The sequence below is a fragment of the Juglans microcarpa x Juglans regia genome, chromosome 2D, assembly GCF_004785595.1.
Source record: "Juglans microcarpa x Juglans regia isolate MS1-56 chromosome 2D, Jm3101_v1.0, whole genome shotgun sequence".
In the NCBI taxonomy this organism is placed as follows: Eukaryota; Viridiplantae; Streptophyta; class Magnoliopsida; order Fagales; family Juglandaceae; genus Juglans; species Juglans microcarpa x Juglans regia.
In genome coordinates, this window is record NC_054596.1 from 5,068,655 (window position 1) to 5,094,761 (window position 26,107).

Below are 26,107 nucleotides of genomic sequence, written 5' to 3' on the forward strand. Positions count from 1 at the left end.
TAACAAAGGAATCACACAAAAATAATTTTTTAAACTGATGTGATTTGTTAAATTGTAAACTTATTTTTATTCTAAAATGGATATAATGGAATAAATCAAATCACGTAAATTTATAAATTATTTTTATATAATTCTTTTATCTTTGTAGCACTTCTCGCCCTTGTTATTTTCATTTATCTCATGCAAGCAAATTTTCAACGTTATTACTCAGTAGTCTAAAGACTAATGTTCCCGTACGGTCCTAAAAAACAGCATTAGCACTTTTCCACCTACGATTTCCATCAAAATAAAATATGGCAACAATTAGCAAATTTTAATTTGACAAGATGCCCTGGAAAACATGGCGTAAACGTGTTTGCTGTGTATCGAGGCTTTTAAGCTTCTTTTCAAATTTTCACGGCAAAAACAAATGTTATATCCTTACATACTAATCTATGCCAATGCCATGTGTTCCTCACCCAACGAATGATTGCTACATGATGAATGTCGTATCGAAGCATATGCTCAAATGACACTAGAGACCAGAAGTTACTGGCTCGAACTCAGACGTACCTCATATGATCATGCGAAAAGTTGAGTTGGAAACCATCACTATCATTCTTTTTTGTTTCTAATATCTATGAACCTACTCTCTTCCACAATTAATCATTTCATATTCCACCACTACGTATGCAACACTTACCAAGATACAGCAGCCAGTTGGGAAGGTGACACTCCCAATTATATACATGGTATGAGCTAGATTGATGGTCTATCAGCAAGCATATGCGCTAGAAAAGGGAAAAGGAAAAAGAAAAACGCAAAAGCATCTGCAATATAACCAATATCAGCGCACTTTTGCAAAAACTGGCTGCAATTCACTTCCATGGCAATGTTTACATGTTCGCTTTCCTTTCCCACCTCTCCTTTGTGTCAAGCCTGCCAATAAAATAATTCAGAAGACTTGAGAGAAAAAAGAAGCCCACAAGAACCTACAATGCAACATCAAGTATCACACAGGAAAACATTCTTATGAATCTTTCCCGTTCCAAAGATTGTTATCCGTAAGCATGAACACCCACAAACACACAATGCAACTAAGGGTGTATCATACCCCCAATGTAACTTTTGGCGCTGCTTTGATCCAATAGGAGTAGCTAAATTGTTCTGCTTAAAGGAGGAATTGCTTTTATTATTGTGTCTTTCAGAGTCGGAAACAACGGACTCTTCAATTGCTATAGTTGAATCTTCATCAGCACAATCTTGGACATTGTCTTTGCTGTGAGATTTTCCATTCCTGCCACCACTTCCTACAAAGATTTTGAACAATTTACAGAGATCTCACAAACGAGTAATATGACAATAATAAATTATAAAGAAAAGTAACCTCTTGATGTCTTCTTAGTCTTTGTTTTTGATTTTATCTGTAAACGCCTCCTGTGCAATTCCTGTCGTTTTTAATAATACAGGGTTCATAAATAATTACTTGGTTGGAAAGTGAAAACAATAGGATATAAGGGAAGATTATGTATTAACAAACAAAACCATAAAACTCATAAGAAAGAAAAAATCCCTGCAGACAGGGTGTCCTGCAATATACATTTCCACATTCCTTCTCACTCTAACCTTATATTTGCTGGACCTTTTCTATAAGAAACAAAATTTATAAAGAATAAATGGTTCTCTTTTCTATAAGAGCTAACTTTAGTAACAAATACATTTATACAAGGGGTATAAAGCCCTGCAAATAGCCACTCCAATCAATCAAATGTGTGATTGTCCCTTTCCAACCACATTGGGAAGCACCTTAGGGAAAATCCCCTGTGCAGGCAGTGATAGATGAAGCACAAGTGAGAACGTTGGCTTGAGTGGTGCAATACTTGCAACACCATACATAATGGGAGGGTGGTGCATGAGACTTTAGTGAATGGGAGATCCCACACTGCTTTCATAGGGAGATGTTTTTGGCCTTTATAATGAACCCAGAAACTTTCAATTGTAATTTTGACTGGTTCTTTTGGTGTATAAGCCCAAATGTTTACTTGGTCTTTCCTTAAGTTGTTACAATAGTCCATACCATAGGCACAGGTGGTATGGTTTTCCAAATATGGTGAATTTGATTCAAAACAAAGCAAAAAGAAGACCCAAAGTTTCCATGAAATTTGACAAGCCTGCCAATAAAATAATTCAGAAGACTTGAGAGAAAAAAGAAGCCCACAAGAACCTACAATGCAACATCAAGTATCACACAGGAAAACATTGTTATGAATCTCCGCCTTTTATGACATCTCTCTATGGTACCTGTCCTCCCCACTAAGACCCATGTAACAAGATTACATCAAACTTTGCACTATTTTAAGACACCAATCCATAGAATCCTCCACTTACCCCAAATTCAGATTTTGTAGGAATTTGGACACCAAAGCATCAAACCAAGGATTATCTTTATCAAAAAGAAAGAACTGACCAAGGAAGTTACCAACTCGGACTACTTATAAAGAGATATAGAGACCTTTCTATCTCAGTGGATAATACATGTTTCCAGGTAACCATTGGCATTTTCTCTAATTTAAGATTTAATGCAATATACACTTTCCCATGATGATTGTTTCTTTAGATAAAACCACAAATTAAAAAAACACTCAGCAAGAAGAATACCATTTCAATGTGCTATAACTTTTTCATCTAGTTACTCTATAAAAAAATAGTAATTCCTCCTTATTGGTAATTGGCTGAATGACATGAAATTTGACAAGGCATGTCAGAGTGATCAATAAAATGAATAGAATTCCACAGATGGAGATGATGCATATATATATATATATATATATATATATTATATATATATATATATATATATATTGTTATTCAACAGAACTTCTGTTGCTAAAAACATGTTAAGAGAACTTCCTTTTCCAATCTGTATGGCTATTTACTTTCTTTTTGTCACTCACTAATTTCACAATCTCATCTGAATTTACTTCTGGCAACTCATCACTCAACCAAAAAAGCCTATCAATTTTTATTACATGATGCTAGCTCTCAAGAACCTATTGGCATATAATAACAGGTTTTTAGCCCTCACCTTGAATATACTGTAGAACAATAAACCCACGAATAAAAGATTAAGAGTTTCTCTTAACTATTGGTTGATGATATTCATCGGAAATACCGACAATAATATCCATTATGTCAAATAATCCAGTAGTTAGTGACAAACGAGCTTAGAATATAAAAAACTACTTGCCTCGATATATGAAGTAAAAGAAAATTTTTTGTTGCAATATTGTGAAGCAAAAACACTAAAATCTAAGTGACCCATGATTATAAATGAGCGTAGTATAGAATTTCAACAAATATTCAAGCAACTACTTAGATATACACAGGTATAAGACATTTATACCGTATTATATTACCTCCTCCCATTACCATAACCATCGAATTCGTCAACGTCGAGGACCCAGTCACCCAAGCAATACCGTTAGAGTATCTCTCGTATAAATTCACGGAAGCAATTACATATTGATAATTCCAAAGCTCGTTCACACAATGACGCTTTAAAAATACTGAAAGTTCTCTGATCACAAAAAATCACCCAAACGACAAACTACGCGGAAGATCACAAGAATGGGTTCCTATATCTCCACCATGAACATTAAAATTTGGCATTCCAAATTGCAAACAAATTTATCAGAAAAAAAGAAATAATAGAAAGGGAGGAGAGGTCGCGGAAAGATACTTGAAACTTGGAAAGCTGAGCTTGGGTGATGCCTCCTTTCGGCTCGAAATTGGATTGCAATGACGGAGTCGATGCTATGACTGCTTCCCTTCTATCGTCCTCTTCCTGGTCTTCTTTCTTCTCCATCACCATGGCGTCGCATCTTGAATTTTTCATTCTTTCTGTACAAAAATTTGTCCTTTTTCCTAAACAGGGAATCGGAGCGAATTCTAGTTCAAATAGTGGTGCGATTTATCATTTATGCGCTTTTTACGCGACTTGTTCTTTGAGCGTGCGCTTTATATTATCACGTATATGATTTCTCTTTTAAGAATTTTAATCATCATTCTCGCTTATTAGTTTTTTTTTTCTTTTTTTTCACAATAAATATATAGTATATATGATAAATAGAATAATTTAATTAATTTAATAGAAATAAAATAAAATAAAATAAAAAAGTTATATTATATAAAATGTACAGCGTGAGATTAGCGAGTAGCATCTCTCATTCGCTTTTCATTTGAAAAGAAATACTTGTGCATGATTATTTTAATCATTCTCTTAATTATTTTTTTTTATCTTATATAAATTTTTGTTAGAAAAAAAAAAAAAAAAAAAAAAAACTGTACCAAAAGAAACGGTCCGGTCCAACCCAAACTTTTGGTGGACCGAAAAATGATTCCGTCTAAATTTCTCTTCCAAAACTGATCACCGCATTTTATATAAGTGCCATTTTCACATAGAGTTCATTCAGGCAAATGAATTGAAATAAATATTGAAAATTAAATAAAATATTATTTATTATATTTATATAAAAATATAAAAAAAATATAATAATGAAATGAAATATTCTTTATTTCTAAATTAGACTATAATCTTACGTTGAGAATTAATAGTGTTTGGCCGTAGGCCTAGTATTAAGGTGGGATTAGGAATCTGAATGGTGAAATGAGATATATTAATTTTAGATGAAAGTTAAAAATTAAATAAAATATTATTATAATATTATTATTATTTTAAAATTTAAAAAAATAAAATTATTTATTATATTTTATATAAAAATTTAAAAAAATTATAATGAAACATTACAATTTCTTTGAAGAAAAGTCTTATATCAGCATTTGAAGTAATTAGGAAGTGTAACCGCCCACAGTATGCCAGCAAAGCACGTCCACGTAAAAAACCAACGAGCAAGTCACCTGGAACGCAGCACCGTTACACTGCGTACGCCTTCAACTCCTCACCCGTACATTAAAAATCATTCCCAAATTTCTTCATCATTGTTACGTATAAAAAAAAATGTTTTGTATGAATAATTATTAAATAATTATAAAATACTAATTCTTGTTACTCTTATCTTAATATAAGATGTTATATCATTAAAAACTAACATTTATATAAATAATTAATCCTATTATATTTGTGATTTTTTTTTCATACCTATCTCCCACACTCGGTGGTCTTTTAATATTCGAGTTTTGCCATTTTTTTAAATTTTCTGAAAATGAGTTTTGGCTTTTTGCCATATTAATTTACTTAAAATTCAAGTTTTCGTGTTTTTTTTTTTTTTTTATAAATAATAAGAAATTGCTATTAACAAATAAATAGGAATAGTTTAAGTACATAATATATAAGAGAAAATACTAAAATACAAGGTTGTGACTAAAGTAGACACTAATAATGAAATTTATCACCATTCAATACTTCCATCGAACATTCTTTCATCTTCGAACCACTGTCTAGCAAAGATTATTTCCATTAAATAAAGAGCTTTAGCCCAAAGAAGTCTTCGTCATTTATTTTAGTGAATATTGATTAAAACAGAAAACACTTGTGTCGAAATATATAAATATTACTCTTACCACTTGATCGCATGGACGCACACTAACCACGATGGTCATCCATACAGGCTATGAAAGCTCCAAAACTGAACACTTCCAGTGATAGTCTGTGGGACTATTTCTTGTTTACGTCGCACATGTAAAATACCCTTTCATTTTCTGACCTCCTTCTTGAGTTGTCATATAATTCTGATAGGAATCTTTACTTTGGTTCCAGCTCTGACTGTCTCTTCTCTTCTCTCTCTCTCTGCTCTAGTCGCCGGCCACGTTCTCTTGCGAGCCGTTGCCATGGAAGACCATGGTAGTACATATCTCCGACTGTTCGTGGACGAGACCACCTTCTTCAACCGCATTGTGCTGGGGAGTCTCTTGCCGACCAAGATTTGGGACCCACTTCCCCACTTCTTCCAGACATGGCTTCGCAACTACATTGGTGGCGTCCTAGTCTACTTCATCTCTGGCTTTCTCTGGTGCTTCTACATATATTACTGGAAGCGCAACGTATATTTTCCTAAAGGTATATACTTTTTTGCTTGTCTTGTTTCTGACTTTGTGTAGTTTTTGAGTTTTGGATGTTTGGTTTGGACTGAGAGGGGTTATACTTGGTTGTTATTCGATTTTATCTTATTTATCCAATCAGTCATGACATCCATTTTTCAGATAATTAATGGGTAGAATCAAAATTGATTGCCTCTATGGGTCCATAGATATATTTTTCTTGGTACCAAGTAGGCCTTGTTTGGCTGTACTTCCTCATCTTTTCAATTCTCTTATTTGATTCCTTCACTTGAAATGAATTCCATTTTCTTGCTAATTGTAGTAAAACCAAAATGGAAAGAAATGGATGGTTTTACTTACTTTTTGACTTTCTTGTCAAATCTGGATATGTTATTGAAAAGTTTCTCTGACGATACCTCCACTAAGTTAAGTTTAATATGTCTACTTGGCTTAAATAGGGCGAGCTTATCGTTACCTAGAAAGCAATAAAATTAAAATGAGTTTTTTTTTTTTGAAGTTATCAAATCACATGGTCGTGAATGGTGGATGTCTTTTCCAAGATTTACTGCTCCCTCTTTTGATGTCGATACTTTCTAATCGCGTGACTTTAATTGAGCTCATACTCCCTGTCTCCTTTATCTGATTTTTATGGGGAAGGAAAAGGGGAATTCTTACCTGAAAAATGATGGTAACAGGGCAATATGTTTTCTTAATTTATTAGGACTTTGATCAAAATTTATAGCTTCAACAGTTGGAACTTCTAGTTGATTGATTATATAGTATATACTGATGTGCTTGGACGATGATGTATGTCTTCCGTGCGACCCCCTTCATTTATCGAAGTACATAGATATTTTAAGTTTCAATTATTCTTTGGATCTTGTGACAGTTTTCATAACCACCGGGTAACAAGCCAGGAGAGAGCCATTGTTAAGGCAAAACTTCATTCTAGATGCATCGTATTACTCATATTGTTACTTACCTCTGAGAACATTGCTGGGCTACTTATTCTCTGATATTTGAGCTCTTGGTAATTTATGTATCAAATACCATTTTGCTTGCTTTTTCATGGGACCTTATCAGGGAGCAATTATACCTGTCTGTTTGCAAGGGTAGAATATGCAATTATTATTTTAGCTCTTTCAGATTTTCAGCTTTCTTGTCGGCGAGATTTTCAATGTCACTAATTCTGCTTTCAAGTTAGACGGCTTAAGAATGAATAGAACAATTGTAAGCGCAAGGTATAACTCCAGGATCCCTATTCCAAATTTGAGGAACTGTAGATAGTAGTTGGTACATTGAGTTGTAATTAGTGAAAAATACAAGAGTTGAATCTGTAAATATGAGTTTGTAACAACCCAGCTGATTGGTGGGTTAATTTGTGAAACTTCAGCTTGCCATTGTCCTATTTTTTATCCTGATCTACGAATAAGAAAATGGATTCAATCTGGGCTCATGTTAACATCTTTGTTGGATATGTTGAATATCCTTGATGCAGATGCCATTCCATCCAACAAAGCCATGCTCTTGCAAATATATGTTTCTATGAAGGCTATGCCATGGTACACTGCTCTTCCAACTATTTCTGAGTACATGGTTGAAAATGGCTGGACAAAGTGCTTTCCAAGAATAAGCAATGTAGGTTGGCTTGCCTACATTTTGTATTTAGTGATTTATCTTATAATTGTGGAATTTGGTATTTATTGGATGCATAGAGAGCTGCATGACATAAAACCTCTTTATAAGCATCTTCATGCTACCCATCACATCTACAACAAACAAAATACGCTTTCGCCATTTGCTGGTAAGTTCTCAATCTGCTGAACTTAGTTTCCTCGGTTTTATCTCAAAGGCTTGCATATGTCATCTTTTGGATTTTTGGTTTTATATAAGTTGACTTAGATGTTATAGTTTGATGTTGAAGGAGTATTATCTATGAAATGTCCAGCACTAGGAATGATATAAAGATCAGAACATGGTGCCACCGGAATCTGTTGACTGAATATAACAACCACTGGGAGTATAACTTGGCTGTAATTCCTCCTTTGCATAAAGTGATGGCATGTGACTCTTTCAACCAACGTGTTTGGAAGCAATGGATTTACTAACTTCTATGTTCTGATACCACACCATGACTTTGTCTTGGCCATATCTCCTGGACTTTGACTTTCTCGATATCCTGTTATTTTCACTTTGTAAAAATTAGAAGGGGCTTGGTGTTACCTAAATGGGAGCAAGCAGAATAAACGGCTTCCTCCCAAATCCCAAAATTTTGTTGGTGCTAATGTAATTATCTGTGCTCTCCTTTTATGTTCCATGTCATCTTGGGTAGACCAAATTGATTATTTTACTCAAGAACCCCCAGGGACGGCTCTAGTGGTAGAGGCTTTGGTCTTGGTGGTATGCTCCCTCTAGGTCTAGGTTCAAATCCTCTTGGGTGCAAACAATTCCTAGGGGCCATCGGACTGGGAGATTTTTCCCTTGAATTACCCAAGGTGGACTTGCAGGAAACTCCTTGTGCCTGTGCATCCTTGGAATTAGTTGGGACGCTGTTCCCGGATAACCAGTGCCAAAAAAAAAAAAAAAAAATTACTCAAGACAAGAGCAGCATTTAGTTTGATGCTGAGTACAATGAGTGGTAGAGTTCCAGTGTGTGTAATGTGTATGGCTCTAAACAAGCTAACTTAACTTGAGTCAAGGTGAGAATAAAGCTGTGTCATGTAGACAGTTACAAGTCGCGTTCTGTTTCATGCTCAGCTCAAAGCTTGAGTTGAGCTTGGCTATCTGCAGTTTCATTTGTCTTTTCCATGGAACCCTTTGTCGGGCTAGATTTCCATCTTTGATTTTAGTCATAGAAGAAATAGATACTCCAAAATTAAAACCAATTTGGTAAACCCTGCGTGAAACATTAAATTAGTGAGGTAGAATTTAATAGTGTAGTATTATTTAATTTAAATTGTATTCTGGCTATGATGGGAATTCATTTCTTTTAGGCTTCTGTAAATTCTGATGTACGATCATTTTGTTGAAGAACCAATTCCTCGCTAGTTCTCTCTCAGGGATTTGTGAAACTTTACTTCTTTACACCAACCACATCTTCATTTAGAGATGCAAACTGGACAGTATATATATTTTCATGTCTACTAGACATCTACCTTCTTATCAGGATTTCACAACTTGGAAGTCTTTTTATGATCAAATGACCTAATTAAAACTATGATATATCTGCTATGTCAGGTTTGGCTTTTCACCCGCTCGATGGGATATTGCAGGCGGTACCACATGTCACAGCACTATTTCTTGTGCCAACCCATTTTATGACACACGTATTGCTCCTCTTCATCGAGGGTATATGGACAGCAAACATTCATGATTGCATCCATGGCAACTTATGGCCTGTTATGGGTGCTGGCTACCACACCATTCATCATACGACATACCGTCATAACTATGGCCATTATACCATATGGATGGATTGGATCTTTGGCACTCTTTGTGACCCCCTGGATGATCAATCGAAGGATATATGATGCTCTTGCCTTCACACCTGTCCATCTGTTTTTGAAACTTTTAAGATGTTAGTTGGATTGTTTTCTTCTATGCCGTCTTTGCATGTAAATCATGTTCATTATCACTTTCTTTGTTGTCCATGACTTCAGAATGTCAAAAGTTAAATATAAGGGAGATCTATGGTTATCAATGGAAGTTTTTTCGCCCCATCAGTTAGTCCTGTCTCGCAAACCCATGTACTCAATTTTGCTCCCACCCTGGAGTGAAAAAGTGTGCAGTCTAGGCATTGCAAAATTTGAAAAATCAAGTCTCCAGAATCATTTTGATGTCGGGCTCTCTTACTCGATTGCTTTGGTAGATTTTATCCCTTCGCTAAAGAATGGTCGGCTGTCTCAATTATTCTAGTTAAGGCAATGAAAGACCTCTTGCCAATACCCTCAGTGAGCCAACGTCATAACAGATCTTTGAATGAGTTTAGGTAAGTACATTGCTTTGGGGTTATAGATGCATAATCCTTTATGATTTCCTCGACATTAAAATTATCATTCTTTGCATCTAACCATTGAATTGCTCGACAAGCATCCTTTTTTAATATCTGGGAAATTAAATTTACAACTTGTCTGTTAATATTTTGCATAAACACACACATCACATACATAAAGAGGTCACATCTCTTCAAATAAGCTAGCCCCCTACTAACAAAATTCTAACTTCACAACCATTTCAAATGGTTGGTTTTTTATGAGTGAAGTTGAGGAAGTATTTTAAGGCGACCTTGTAGGGGAATCCAGGAAAGGTTTTGGTGGAAATTGTAGAGATAAAAGGGTACCTTCTAACATCTCTATCACCCTAGCCATCGATGGTCGATCTGAAGGATTAGTTTGGATGCACCATAAACTTACTATTATCAACTTTTTTATCGTGTCTTCTTCCACGTCTGTTATATCCCCAAAAGTATTAACAAAACTTTCTTGTTGTTGCAGTTTGTTATATATCCAGTGGGGAAAGTATATTTCGCTGGTATGAGATGCTCCAGATTGAAAATTTTTTCTTCCTCCAACCATCTCAAGAACCAACATTCCATAGCTATAAACATCTGATTTGTGAGAGACTCCACCAAAGTTCCGACTGAAAACTTCCGGTGCAATAAATCCTGCAGTTCCTCTCATGCCTGTCATTGACACAATACTCTCTTTTGTTTTGCATAGTTTAGCAAGGCCAAAATCAGAGATTTTGGGGCAAAAGTCTTCATCCAAAAGTATATTATGAGGTTTTATGTCAAAATGTAGAATCCTTGTCCGGCAACCTCGGTGCAAGTACTCTAGTCCTCGAGCAACGCCAACTGCAATTTGGAACATCGTTCGGCTGTCCAAATGACAATTTGGGACTGAAGTTCCCCTGTCATATATGAACTTATCAAGAGATCCATTAGAAACAAATTCATATATTAGAGCTCTTTTATTCCTCTCATAGCAGAACCCCAAAAGATTGACTATATTAACATGCGAAGTTCTGCTAATGCTGGCCACTTCGTTAATAAATTCCTCTCCATTACCTTTGGCCTCGCCAAGGACCTTCACAGCAACGATACGTCCATCACTATCAGTGAGCTTCCCTTTGTATACAACTCCAAATCCACCTTGTCCTACTCTATCTCGGAAGGAATTGGTCAGTTTCTTCACTTCTGAATAGGTGTAACGCTTTGGGGCTATTGATCCATAATTCTTTATCATTTCCTCGGCACTACTCCGATCATTCATTGCATCTTCTTTCCACCAGAGAATTGCATGACATGATAAGTATCCTCTTTTAACGCCGCAAATTATTACCAAAGAGAGAATTAAAATCGCAGCCATGCCTGCACACAAAGAAATAATAGTATCATAATGGCTTTTCATTTAGCTCTAAAGAAATAAATGGACAAAATTAGAATATATGTATATATTTTTTTTTAGAAAAAATCTATTCATCATTTCAATTCTCATCATCCTCCCATCATCTTATGATGTGACATTAAATGATAGGTTATAAATAATTTTTAATCACCTAATATCACAATATAAGATAATAAAAGAATGATAGAAGTTAGAATGATAAGTAGTATTGTATTTTTTTTTAACGTGATATCGATTGCCATACCAATGCCAAGTATAAGCTGCCACATGGCCCGCTTGTGCTCGGAAGGATAATAAGACCCTGCAACAAAAAGAGGAAAAGAAGGAAATAGAAAAGTAAATTTTATTAGAAAAGCTAGATACTTGTTTAAGCGCTACATGAATATAAAAAGATCAAAATGTACTTCATAATGTAATTTTCAAAAACACTCTTTAAGTTTTCAACATACCTCCCGGTTCGCCATCTGAAAAGGTGGGCTCTGGTGTTGGCGCGTAGTATTGTATGTTGGGAAAGGGTGCCAAGTCTGGGGTTAAGAGGAGGAGAAATTAGAAAAAGGAACTAAATCAATCGTAAATAAACATCATGTCATTTTATACAAGCTTTTGATCAGTGATTTTCGTCTTCAATTCTGACTGTAACCTGTAACCATAAAATCGAAAAAGGGGGTAGGGGGGACTCTGACAACCTGGGATTTCAAAAGCCGGAGTTTGCGTTGATGATGGCGCAGCGGATACTACAGTCATTGGTGCTTGTGCGCTTTCTGCCGATATCGGCGGGTTCGGTAAGCCTACAATAATAATAAAATAATAAATAATAGTTCAACTATTCTTTTCAGAATACCTTAACGCCCTAACTAAGCATAAGAACGAGCAATTAGAAAAAGAAATATTTGAGGAAAATACTTGAAAAAGAAGTGGGAAGATATATATATATATATATATATATATATATATATATATATACATATATTCCTTTTAGTGATTTGTGATGCCTGATTAGCTGGTTATAAATTAGGTATGGGTTTTCTTAAAAAAAAAGGTTATGGATTGTACTTGTACAAGCACGGGACTCTTATATCTCGCTAATCATCATCCCAACTATATGATTAGTGGAGATTAAAAAGCAAATTAAGCAGAAAATACACTTTAGGCTACAATTCATAAGATCAAGGCCAAAGAGCATGCATTCTCACAAAACTGCAAATCCCAACTTCTTCGTTATATCAGCAACCATAATATATATATATATATATATATATATATATATATATATCAGATGAGAAAATATAGATTACCTGGAGCTTCTGATCCCAACTTTCGTGGATAAAGAGTAGGCGCACTACTGACGCAAAGGAAGTGAAAGGGCTTGTTGCAGTTTGCTGCATATAATTTCTGGTTTTCAGCACAGAAAGAAGTGGGTATGGAAATCAAGATGAACGATGCTAACATGAAGAAATAAGCAGATGATGGTCTGCTTGAACGCATTATTAATTGTAGCTTTATCAAGATGGGGGATGGAGAGTAAATTAAGAGGACATTCAACTTCAAAATTGAGAAACTACTCATTCTGAGCTCATCAGTGATTGCCAATCTTTAAGGAGAAAGATGGAGACTTTTTTTCCCTCAAGACAGATAGGATGCAGGAATATATTAGCAAAGAATCTTAGAACATAGACATGAATCTTTTTCTTCGTTTGTAATTATTTACTTGACTCGCGTACGTAGAAAAAGAAGCAATTCGAGCGAAAGCGTCACTTTATATCTATTTATTTTTAGATAGATCCAGACGCGTCTATACTTTTCCCAAGGGTTGCTGACCAAGACTTTGCCAAGTCTTTCACGCCTTTCGGTCGGTCATAGGCGTGTATATTGGGAGTTTTTGAAATGAGTTTTCAAACTTTTTATAAAGTTCCATGAGTAGCAATCAATAATTAAAATAATAAATACAACTTGTTTTGAGAGAGAGAATATATAAAAGGATAGATGTCTAGATCCGAGAACGATGCACGAAACTTTTTCAACTTAAAAGAGACAGACCCAACAAAGAAAATTATATGAAACTGCATGATTGAATTTGTTGTGTTCAAACAAGGTTGTTGATTTTACAAAATGCACAATTTCTTTTGATGTCGGAGCATACATACAAATTAAAGACAACGTTAATATACTCACCTCGGTGGTATATTCCATATTAGAGTTGACACATCACACGTGACATAATGAGTGAAAATAGATTACCATCTCAAGTATAATTAATACTAGAGCATCACTTATTCAATTGCTGTGACTGTAAATTCATCACCAGACTAAGCCCTTTCTTCTCCTAAACCTGTCTACGCGATCAGTGCTCATGCGCGACTTTTCGGGCTTGTTCGACTTCCTAGACTTCTCGAGTCGACTATCTAAACTGTTCCTGGAAACTTCTGGGAGATCCGAACCCAACTCAAATTTATCTGAAGTTCCAGTTTCAGATGGTTTGCTCTGAGTATCAGATTCTGCTGCAGTTTTTTTAGAACTGTTTGTGCTTGATTTCGATTTGCCAATTGCCTGTACAAATTTCTTCAGATGTCTAATGAATTCTGGGTAAAGCTCAAGGTTGGAGTGTCCACCTCCACTTAACCACAATGGTTCGTACTTCTCCTTGGAAAGCTCCCAAAGCTGCTTCCCGTGGGACCAATCCACAACTTCATCCGCAGTCCCCTGAACATGGAACATTATGCGTTTTTTTTCATTAATATCTGTAAGTATAAGAATATTGTGTTTCTCTTGCAAAGCAGAACTGCAATGCAAGAACATGACGGATAGAATGAAGCATATATTGAAACCTAACCACTTCATTCTTGAGTTATTAAAGAATGACATTCAACCATTAATAAAAGCATCATGAAAGATCAATTTATTAGCTCCAGACGTATGCAAAAAGCTTGGCAGATGCAAGTGGATTCAAATTTCCATGCTTGTGGATCCAGAATAGCTTTATAAAAATGATTCGATTTTTAGTCTTATATATTTCTTTCATGATTGCTCATAAAAAAAATATTACTCATCAAAATATATCTAATCTTTCGTGACTCGGGAGGAAGATCTTAAATGGTCTTGCAGAAGGAAGTTCTGCCCATGCTTTTTTTAATCAGTAAAATCAGATTTTATTGATGAGGAATAGACAAGTTTTGCCATGCTATCTCTAAATTTCTTATCTGAAAAAGAAAGCATTCTAACGCCAAAGAAAAATAATTTATTGCAGTAAAATTACCAGCATGCACATGGTCAATAAATTTAATCCCACACACCACATCATGGAGAGAGAGAGAGGGAGAGAGAGAGAGAGAGAGAGAGAGAGAGAGAGAAGATGCCGGTAGTCATGATAAGAGCAGGATGAGGGGGGAGTAAATTCATGATAAGAGCAGGATGAGGGGGGAGTAAATATTACTTACATGCATGACAAGAACAGGACAGTTCACCATACCAATTTTGTCAATATTCTGCAAGGAAAAATAAGAGATTATACTGGTGACCATCTACCAAATAAAACATGTGTTCACTAGAATCATTGTGGTGAAACTACCTTAAAGATATCAAACCAGTATGTTCGTTTGACAGGGTACAATACTCTGAGCCCAGACAATATTGGGCTATGTAAAACCACTCCCCTCAAGTTTGATATTCTTGAAGCAAGATCAACAGTGGGGCCACTACCTACAGACTGACCATATAAAATTAATTGCTCATCTTTAACACCGTACTGCTCCTTGAGGCATGTATATGCTGCAGCAATGTCGGCATATGTATTACATTCAGATGGCTGTTTCAAAACAAAAAGAAGGCCATTATATAAGGAGGATTATTTGGCACGGAAACAACAATATCCACCAAACATCCTGGAAAATAAGCCAGAGCACTTGATAGTATTCTACCATGCGATAAATGTTATGAATCATATGTGCAAAGATAATTCAGTTTTGGGTTCCCAGCTTGAGACCCCATGGAATAATAAACGTGGTCAGAATAATTTGATGCATCAAACTACATCCTACCTTTCACTTCAGCAACAAAAAGTCTTATGTGTTGCTTAAGTGCTGGGCAGGTTAGTGCTAACCAGAAAATGTTACTCCACCTATTAGTTATCGAAAATCAAAGTACCAATCACAAAAGGCACAGAAAATCTGATATTCAGTATCATATGATTCAACTGGCTACAATAGATTTCAAGTTATAAGGTTATAAGAATCTTGGCTGGTAGTGGCATGCATCTTTTGCCATTAATCCTGAAACCACAATCTTCACATGTTGAAGTGCTTTCTAATAAATGTTTTTTTTTTTTAACAAGTCATAAGTACAAAAGAATCCTAGAAACAAATGAAAATTGAGCAGCCTGATATGTACACGACAAACTTCTAGAGTTCTGTATGAACCTTGAGTAATAAGGGATGATATTCAGTTCAACCCATGGATTTGGGAGAAAAGATTAAAAGGATAGAAGCAAGGAAGAGAGTAACAATCCAGGTAAGGCCCAAGCCACATCTGGGGCTTGGTTGAAGAGGCATAAGAGTGGAGTGGGGCTAAGCAGGTCTTACATTCACTTGAACTGTCATTATGCATACTTGTTACACGCACATTACATGTACTGGTTTCACATGACATCCTTTTTGATAAGTACAAAAAAAAAAAAATGTCATGTGAAACCAGTACAAATATTTTTGAGTAAAACTATGACATATTGATCAATGCCTAGGGATCTAATTGGTTGGGCACATTAGGCTAGAGATGCTTGTCACGTGACTCATTGACATTCTACCTCTTCCTCTACGTAAATGTATTTGTTGTATACCCCCAGTGTATTTCAATAATGACTTTTGTCACCTTTTCTAGATCATTAGTAACACACGTGAAAAATTCTGCCTCCTCAAAAGCTGACTTACCATCTCAGTTAATTAAAAATAATGGCATATATAACAAACAGATGATAAATAAGGTCCAGCAATCTTTAAAAAAAAACCCTCGCTTCTATGAATTTTATTTTAAACAAATATCAGGATATATAAATACTAGATATATATAGAAATGCCGGAATACTTATAAAAAAAAAAGAAAAAAAGAAATGCCGGAATAGAAACCAACTAACGTTTTCCCCATTTCTAAAAACTAGGAATAGAGCTAGGCATCCAACCTTTCCAGTTGATTGTCCATAGCCAGAATAATCATACCTGCAAAAGTTATAGAAGCAATAGTCATTAATTAGTCCAATGAAGATTAGATTATCGGTGCTTGAGAAAGAAACAGTACTATAAAAAAGTAGTGCACCTCTGTTTCATTTTCAGCAAATTTTGACTGATAAAAGAGATATCTAGTATGTATCAACCTATTGTAGCTCTAATAATTCGAACAGAAGTTTTTTTCTCTATATCATTTGAATAAATTCAAGATACACCCATTGCAAATGTTACATCAGACCACATGCTTGAAGCAACGCAGGCAGCAAGCTCAAGAAAAGGAAAAATTAAAGGTAAAAACTCTCCAAAATTATGGTTTAACCCGTTGTGGCGCCAAACAGCACCCATTCTATGATAAATTAGCTACTATAATACCCTATCCTCACCCTCTCCTCGAACTAAAGCTTATAAACTTTCTTCTTCAAACGAGCTAACGAGTATAGCCGTCTGTCAACAACAAAACAAACAAACAAAATGCCTAGACAACCACGATTATAATTCCTACCTGTCAAGCTAGATTCCATCATACCCTGTGGATGTCCTCAAATTAAAGCTAATCAACTTTCTCCTTCAAATGAGCTATGAGTATAGTTGTCAACAACAAAATTAACCATCTTCTCTTCTAAGTCAGTGCGCCTTTAACCAGAACCATCCGCGTTAAGGTCACGCATCAAAGATCGTATTATGGTGTTTTAAAATAAATAGAAGCAAAGATTAATCATTTACGGCATATGCATGAGCAGTCTCTTCAACATCCTCACTAATCATATCCACAGGACCACAAGCACCACCGCTCCAACAATTTAACACAGAAGACAAGGCCCATGAGTACTTTTATGAAGAATTACCAACCAACACCCCTGAAATCTTAAACCGGAAAATAAAGGCAAACACATACCTCTAAAACCCAGAAACCCATAGCTCAAAACCCAAATTTGAGGTCAGAAAGAAAAAAAACACAGAGAATTTCGCTCGTAAAAACTAAATAAAAATATTTATCAAAAGAAGGAAAAGCAAATACAGAAATTACCCCATTAGATTGACGCGAAGCCGAATGCTGAGTTCGACAAAGAGCTCGAACATCTGTCCCAAATCGGCGGCATTCCCGTGGGAGTAGAGCAGAGTCGCTGATGCCTTGTGGTTCTTCACGTGGATGGCCACGATATCGTTGCCTTTACGGTTCCGGAGCTTGAGGACGTCGACGTTAACGTTGTCCCTCCTCGGGACCTCCGGAATATACAATTGGCCGCCGCGCGTGTCGTCCGCTATCAGGGTGTATGACGGCGGGGTAGGCGGGAAGAAGGCGAACTTCGCGGCGATTGACGACGTGACTCCGCCCATTCTATTATCATCGACGGCGAAAGACTCATAAAGCCCCGACGGCCAAACCCCGTCAGATCAGGCACCAGAAGTACACAGAGAGACCCGGAGAGAAAGATAGAGATAGGAAAGGAAAGTATAAAGCTGGGAAAAGGTTGTGGCTAATGCCAACGGTGGCGCGTGGGGATCCTGGTGGCGCGTGCGCTTTAATAGAAAGGAGAGTGTCAAACTTGGCGGAGGAATCTCATATATTTTAAACGTTGAAGTCTTAAATGGACGAGGTCACGAGAGAGGGAGAGAGAAAGAAAGAGACTGTTCACTGGATATTGTCGCCTAAAGGACGGTTTTTTTTCTTTTTCTAGGAAAATCGACAAAAATACGTTGTAAATTAGGAACATTTTAGAAAAGTACTTTTTAATATTATAAAAAAAAAAATACACTTCCTACACTCTAGTAAACGGAAAATCTTAACTGTATTCATAAAAATTTTATATTTACATGACTTTTTACAGTTTAAATTTGGGATTAAAAATTAAAATATTGCTCAAGATTTATTTTTCGGACGGATCAATCCCTATATCTTAATTTTAAGTTTTGTATTCTTTATGTATTGAACTTTGATAAAAAAAAACATATATCCATTACATGTTAACGTGAGTCAAAATAAAGGAAGATTCTATTTATTATTCTCATACATCACATATTATATATATATATATTTTTTATTAAATATATAGTATATAGATAATGAGTAGAATAATTCAATAAATTTAAAAAGAATAAAAAAATATATATAGTATGTAGTGTGCGGAAATAATAAGGTTTCATTTACATTTAAAACCTATCTCAACTCATCTCATTTCATCATTATAATTTTTTTTTAAATTTTTACACAAAATAAAATAAACAGTTTAATTTTTTTAAATCTCAAAATAATTTTTTTAAATTTTTACACAAAATATAATAAATAATTTAATTTTTATTTTACTATTCATAAACTATTTTAATTTATTTTTAAATTGAAAACATTCTTAAAACTAACGCGCGAAAAATAGTTGTTATGAGAATGTGCAGTACGGGTGGCAGATCGCATCCAGCAAAATGGGTTTCGAGTACACGAAAAATAAAAAAATAAGCGAAGTGAGATTCATAAGTTTCTCAGACGATATTCGAATTTTCCTATAATTCGAACAAACTAGAGAATATAGATATAGTTAAAAGGAATATTTAAGAACGGGAAATATATTTGCAGTATAAAATTTTATAACTGCGTACGTAACTTTGAAAATTTTGGAGTAGATGCGTCTATTTTGGATTATATTAATTTTATAAAAATAAATTTATAAATTACTATAATTTTATTAAATATATTAGATTTTAATATATTAATTTACGTACGTTTGTGGTTTTTTCTTATTTGAAGGCGTGGGTGGGGTCTACTTTTGTGGATTGTGGAAACAGGTGTCGTCTTCTGTGGTATATACAATGCTGACGTCAAAAGAGAGAGAGAGAGAGAAGGGGGGCAAAAGCATGTTATTCATTCGTGGGTGTTATAGTGGTACTACCTACTTTTTATATTTCATTTGAAGTGACATTATCACAATATATTTATTGTTATAAAATAACTCTTCAAATTAAACGGAATTCTATTTTAAATGCTGAATCCGTTTAACATTTCAATCAAATGATTAGACCTTTAAACGTGGGTTTCAGATATTTTTTTTATTTTTGCGCATATCCTATCCATTACTACTTTGTTGATGTTGGGCCATGAAATGGAGGAGGTAAAAAGAACAAGGACAGAGACAGAGGCTGGTGGGCCAGAGTTTAAGAATTAGTCAATGATTTGGCCCAATAAATTTAGTTTGATTGCGTTTAAACAGTGAAGTATTTTCAAATATTTTATAAATAATAATAATAAAATATTTTAAAAATACCTGACCCAAACTAGACCTGACGAGTGATGTCTTCTTCCACTTAACTTCCTTTCAATTATCAGTTCAAACTGTGACGAAATGGCCCTACCACCATTGCCAAAGCTCTTTTGCTTAAATTCAGGCTTCTATTTTTCCTATTTATTGCTAATTTTTTTTTTTTTTTTTTAACAAAATTCTTAACCATTCATTCATGTTCTTCGGTAAAGAAGCTTTTCTCAGCTTTTACTTCCACCAGAAAGAAAGAAAGAAAGAAAAAAAGTTTCCACTTTTGGACTTTTTCACTTCCAGAATCAACTTCGCGATCAGTTTGATTTCAACCTGCAAACAAGTTCAATACGACAATTTATGCTCCTTTTACGAGCTTTGAAGTTGATGCACTAATAATTTATTATTATTATAATATAAATGTGGGGACAAAAATAAAAAAAAAGGTGGTACAAGTGGAGTGAATGTTGCGTTAGAGAATCCGAGAGGGAAGATAATGGAGATTGGAGACTACGAGAAGTGGATAAAAAGCATTAATGGCCAAATCTTTTTATCTTGAAGTTCCAACCCGGCAGAGGCGGCTCAATATAACTTGTAACGAAATTTAAGTGAATTATTTATAATTATAATATAATAAAATATAAATTATTATATAAAATATTTAAGATTTTTAAATATAATTTTTATAAATTTATATTTACAACAACAATTTAAAATAAAATTTTAATGTTAATTTTATGTTTCAATTTAACAAGATCTTAAAAAAAGTTATTTAAAATATAAATAACTTATTGTATTATTTATAAAAAAATTTATTGTATTAAATATTAAATTTAGTATTATGAAACATTGTACATATTGAAAATTATAAAAATTATTTAAAATTTTATTTAATGAAATGATTTTTATTTTATTTTTTCAAAAAATAATAAAAAAAACATCTCATTTTTATTTTTAGGATCTTATATAGAATAAAGGCATTAGACAATGACCTAAATGACCTTACCATTCAACCGGCCTGCTCCCGGTCCCATGTATTTCCTTCCGACACTTGTTTACAACGTTATGGGCCTGTTGCCCATGAATCAGTACGTGCTTACATAGACTCTATATATTGTTTATAAAATAAATTATGCTATTTAGTGTAAAATATATTATTTATTGTGAAATTTAAGGTATTAATAGAAAAACTTAAAAGAAAAATATTTTTTTTATGCAATTTAATATAGCAAACATTTTCATTAATAACATGAAGAAAAAAATTAAAAAGAAAAAAAACTATTACTCTTATTATAGTCGACTTAACAATGACGTGTATCACAATATATTCGTATACAAGTGGAAGTCTCTAATTCATACAAAATTTGTAAAGGATTTAGAAAAAAATCAGAGAACTAAGACTTGATTTGTTTTCACAAATCTTCTTAATTTTTTTTATTTAATTATTACAATTTTTTTAAATTTTTACATAAAATAAAATAAATAATTCAATTTTTTAAATATTAAAATAAAAATAATATTTAAAAAATATATTTTAATAATATTTTATTTAATTTTTAAATTTAATTTAAAACAATCTCATTTTATTTTATATACAACAAGTTAGAATATCAGAATGCTAGTGACTGGTAAATAAAGAAGATCAAGACAACCTTACAAAAAGATGTTAAAAAGTGCTCTTATAGGGTAGGAGTACTGCTATACGTATATTGCACCCTGAGGATCCGCTTCTATGTCTATTCCACACTGCCATGAAAATAGAAGCACTCAAGCTCCAGCCTCGTGCCTTTTTTTTAACGTTATATACTATTCATTTTATTTTAATTATATTAATTAGTATATGATACATTCATCACTATTAAATAATAAAAAAATATATAATAAATAATTATTTAATAGTGATAAATGTGTTACATCATATTTAGTAGGATGATAGTATGGTGTATAGAATTTTCTTTGACTTATTCCAAGAAATACGAACAGAAAGAAAATATTAAGGCTGTATTTGAATGTTGAATTGAATTGAGTTGAATTGAGATGTGAGTTAAAAATTGAATAAAATATTATTAGAATATTATTTGTTAATATTGTTATTATTTTAAAATTTAAAAAAATTGAATTGTTTATTATATTTTATATTAAAATTCGAGAAAGTTAAGATCCAAACTCACAAAGCACCTTCACTTTGGCATCATATTCGGTTTCAGGTTATTTGTAAAACCACAAGTACTCTCCATTTTTCCTCAACATTCATAAGTCGTGAATTAATTTTGAGTTTTAAAAACGTGTATAAATTGCTTTCTCAAATTAGTAGTGAAACATCTGATTTTCTCAGACTCAAGAACACATCAGAAGTATTAGCAATATCACCTCTGCACCATCCTCACCAGCAGCTACAACGTCTGCTCCACCAAAAGGCACTCAGGCACTTGAAAGCAATACAGAATAATCTAGAAGATTTTATTGTTACAACACGTGTCATCCTTTTGTGTAAATTTGAGCATTCTGTTATAAAGAGAATATTCTTTCTTTGTGTATAAATACCACCTCGATGGACTGTATTGAAACACGGAAGAAATGCAGTGAATATTTGTTTTCATTTCTACTCTTCAGTGTTCTGTGTTTTAGTTTCTTGTCTTTATGTTATTTTAACATGGTATCAAGAGTCATATAAGACTCGCATCTAAGGTTCTTTCATGGCAGAAACTTCTTCACAACCCCAACCCCAACCCCAACCCCATTACTCTGTTTCTCCTCTCCAATCTTCTTCTCACTTAGTTACAGTAAAACTCACTCATGACAATTACCTCTTGTAGAAGGTTCAGACTATGCCTTACCTCAAAGGTTAAAATTTGTTTAGGTTTGTTGATGGCACCACTAACCCTCCCCGCAGCTTGTTAAAAGTTCAAAAAAACCCAATCCAGAATACTTGATTTGGCAACAACAAGATAAAGTCATTATGAGTGTGCTAATGTCATCCTTATCTAAGAATCTCATTGCTCATGTTTTGGATGCCTCTACTTCTCAAGAGATCTAGGCCACTCTTGCTAATCTATTCTCTGCAAAATTTCAAGCACGTCTCATGCAGGTGCAATATCAGCTAGCCACCTTAAAGAAAGGTTCGGACTCCATATCTGACTACTATCAAAAGGCAAAACTCCTTGGAGATACTCTTGCCATGGCTGGTAAAACTCTCTCATGTTCTGAATTTATCACATATCTCTTGGTTGGTTTGGATTCTGACTTTGACTCTGTGGTCACTTCTATAACCACTCTCGTGGAACCCCTTAGTCCCCCAGGTCTTAAACCACTTATGCATGAATCAATGCACTCTAATCATATTACTAATCTTACTGCCACCACCGAGTTATCTGCAAATTCTACTTTCAAATCTCCCACTGAAAATAACACTCGAGGCCGTGGGTTTTATCGTGGCAGAGGAGGATTTCAAGGGCGTGGTTGTGGTCGTAATGGTGGACGAGCTTCATCTTCCCATTTCTCTCCATCCCGTCCTACTTGCCAAGTCTGTCTCAAACAAGGCCACACTGCCCTTAATTGTTACTATAGATTCAATCACAGCTACCAGTCACCTCCACCTCCCTCTCTTTCAGCCCACTTCAACAATGTCCCCACATCCTTCCCCACCCCACCTTCTTTGGTTGACAACTTTTGGTACCCTGATTCGGCAGCTACTTATTACTTTACCCATGACTTTTCTAACTTATCTATTAGTCCCACATAATACAAGGGTGACGAGCAAGTGTGTATAAGTGATGGCACATCTCTTCCGATTTAACATGTTGGCAGCTCCACCGTGCACTCCAATTCTGGCAAACTCATTCTCTCAAAACTCTATCATGTTCCTTCTATTTCTAAGAATTTAATTTATGTTCAAAAATTTTGTGAAGATAATGATGTTTTCTTTGAATTTTATTCTACTTTTTTTCGTGTGAAGGATGCTCATATCAACCAAATTCTGCTCCAAGGCAAAACTAAAGATGGAATGTATGTGTTTCCATCTGTTTCTTCTTCTCCTCAAGCACATACAAGCATCCGAGCAACTCCCTTTCAATGGCACATCAGGCTTGGACATCCTTCCATGCAGCTAGTTCGTAGAATTATCTCCAAAGTCTCTCTTCCTATGCACTCCTCCACCATGCCTGACTTATGTTCCTCTTGTTGTCAAGCAAAACTTCATCAGTTGCTATATAATCACTCCACCTGTGGCGCCCCCAATCCCCCTTATATAAATACACAGGGATCGAGACGCCAGGATGGTGACAACACGGTCACACATCCCAACGAAGTGCCAGTGTGTGTACATGCAACAGTGTTCAAATAAAATAACGCAGCGGATAGTCAACTAAGTACCAGAATTTAATTACAATCAAACATCAGTAAAGATTTAAATAGCAGTTATACAGTCATTCATAAAATAATTTACAATAGTTTTAAAATGTACAAACGAGTGATCCCAGATCACTCGTCAGGCGGAGCCGTCTCCTCAGGCTCGCCCTCCTCCTCCTCATCAGCATCAAATCTGCGACACCACAAAATGGTCTCGCAGGTAAGTATAACCCAAACAACAACGTAATACAAAATGCATTAAATGCAACTAACATGCATGCACATGAAAACATGCATTTTTCCACAAAACATCATTTTCCCCGAAAATGATAAATTTCCAACACACACCAAAATCCCATTTTGGTCCAAATTATCCGTAAATCATTTTCCCAGAAAATAATTTACCCAAAAATCAATTCGCACTATTTTCCCAGAAAATAGTGCATTAATCCCAAATGCACCATGCATTATTTCCATATGCACCATGGTCTCCCCTATGGACCATCCGCACGTCCTGGCTTCGCAGCGGTGCTCAGTTCCGCGCCCAGCGCGTACGTGGCCAAGCACTCACACTACGCAACGAGCGATGCCCAGTTCCGCGCCCAGCGCGTACGTGGCCAGACATCCTCTAGTCCCCGCCAGCAGAAGGACCACGGAGTCGGCACGAGACCATCTCGTCCGAACCCATTGTCGCCCGGCAACAATCCAGGGGACGTTACTCAGTATATTCCGCTCCCGAGTAACCAGAGGAGCTCCACCGAGTTAATGCCCCATCTCGGCTTGGGGTCGTGATACACACGCACCAAAAATATCATCACATAAAATCATAGCTTTTCAAAGCACATGAACATGAATGCAATACACGAAAACCCAGTTTTCTTTTACAAACATGATCATGCATGAAATGATGAAATGCACATGTACCAACACAATATCCAAACCAACAAATCCAAACAACCCATCAACAACAAATATCCAATCAACCAAATCAACCAAACAACTCCAATCACAAATCCATCCGACCCCCGAACTCCTCGGACTCAGTCCGGCATGCCAAAAAAACACAGTGAAATGGGTTAGTGCAAAAATACATTTAAATTACGAAAGTTCTTTGGAGAAATACTTACAGTGCAATATAATAATTTTCCGAGGATCGCAAAGTAGAAAAAGGCGACGTTTGAGCAACACCACAGTGTAAAATACACTGTGGCCGTGGGTCACAGATACCCATTTTTCAACGAGGACAAACGAAGACCCAAGATTGATAGGGTAGGGCCTAGGGAGGTCGGTGAAGCTAGTGGTGGTGGTGGTTTGCCGTGGGTGGCGGCGCAAGGGGCGGTTTTAGGCCCGAAAGTGCAAATCGGAGATGGACTTGGTGGGGCTTCACCGGTGACGGATCGGAGCTGGGGTTGGGTCCAATGGGTTGCCAAGAGGCCGGGGATGAAGTGGTAGGAAGATGGTGGCCGGAGGTGGCGCGACGGCGGCGCAATGGAGGAAAATGTGCCGCGGCGTCGTGGGTTTCGTGGAGGCTAACGGCGGCACGAACGGCGGTGATATTGGTGGGGTAGGACGGCCGGCGACTGGGGAAGCGGTGGAGCCGGGCGGTGTCGACCACCGCCGGCGGACGGCGGCGCAGCTGGTGGACGATGGAACGGGCGGAGGAGAGGAGAGGAGAGAGAGATCGCGCGGGAGAATGAAGCCAGCAGGAGAGAAAAAAAAAAGAAAAGAAGAAAAGAAAAAGAAAAGGAAAAGAAAAATAGAGGGAAAAGAAATGAGGTCCAATCCTCATAACTTGGGTCACAAAAATGATCCAACGGAAACGATTTTAAAACCACAAGTTAAATAAAATAATTTAAACGTAATGGTA

General features: G+C 35.5%; 4 protein-coding genes across 5 annotated transcripts; 1 reads left to right on the top strand and 3 right to left on the bottom strand.

Annotated features, from left to right (window-relative positions):
- Positions 1 to 578: 578 nt before the first annotated feature.
- LOC121248777 lies at positions 579 to 3,988 on the bottom strand. The gene is made up of 4 exons (XM_041147337.1): positions 3,719 to 3,988; positions 1,367 to 1,427; positions 1,094 to 1,289; positions 579 to 918 (listed from the first exon to the last, which is right to left on the bottom strand). Exons 1-4 carry the CDS (start codon positions 3,872 to 3,874, stop codon positions 876 to 878), a joined length of 456 nt encoding a protein of 151 aa, XP_041003271.1. The 5' UTR covers positions 3,875 to 3,988; the 3' UTR covers positions 579 to 875.
- A 1,699-nt stretch (positions 3,989 to 5,687) lies between these two features.
- LOC121248782 (delta(7)-sterol-C5(6)-desaturase-like) lies at positions 5,688 to 9,732 on the top strand. Its single transcript, XM_041147349.1, has 3 exons — positions 5,688 to 6,055; positions 7,535 to 7,840; positions 9,274 to 9,732. The coding sequence occupies exons 1-3, from the start codon at positions 5,827 to 5,829 to the stop codon at positions 9,564 to 9,566; spliced, it is 828 nt and encodes a 275-aa protein (XP_041003283.1). The 5' UTR covers positions 5,688 to 5,826; the 3' UTR covers positions 9,567 to 9,732.
- A 417-nt stretch (positions 9,733 to 10,149) lies between these two features.
- LOC121248780 (PR5-like receptor kinase) lies at positions 10,150 to 12,112 on the bottom strand. 2 transcript variants are annotated; one of them, XM_041147345.1, is made up of 3 exons: positions 11,891 to 12,112; positions 11,664 to 11,742; positions 10,150 to 11,497 (listed from the first exon to the last, which is right to left on the bottom strand). In XM_041147345.1, exon 3 carries the CDS (start codon positions 11,442 to 11,444, stop codon positions 10,311 to 10,313), a length of 1,134 nt encoding a protein of 377 aa, XP_041003279.1. In that variant the 5' UTR covers positions 11,445 to 11,497; positions 11,664 to 11,742; positions 11,891 to 12,112; the 3' UTR covers positions 10,150 to 10,310. The 2 variants fall into 2 exon arrangements, with proteins under 2 accessions (XP_041003279.1, XP_041003281.1); XM_041147347.1 differs by having other exon boundaries at positions 10,150 to 11,404; positions 11,686 to 11,742; positions 11,891 to 12,110.
- A 1,485-nt stretch (positions 12,113 to 13,597) lies between these two features.
- Positions 13,598 to 18,342, bottom strand: LOC121248781 (alpha/beta hydrolase domain-containing protein 17B-like). Its single transcript, XM_041147348.1, has 5 exons — positions 17,682 to 18,342; positions 16,609 to 16,645; positions 15,007 to 15,243; positions 14,876 to 14,923; positions 13,598 to 14,141 (listed from the first exon to the last, which is right to left on the bottom strand). Exons 1-5 carry the CDS (start codon positions 17,990 to 17,992, stop codon positions 13,740 to 13,742), a joined length of 1,035 nt encoding a protein of 344 aa, XP_041003282.1. The 5' UTR covers positions 17,993 to 18,342; the 3' UTR covers positions 13,598 to 13,739.
- Between the last annotated feature and the right edge of the window lie 7,765 nt (positions 18,343 to 26,107).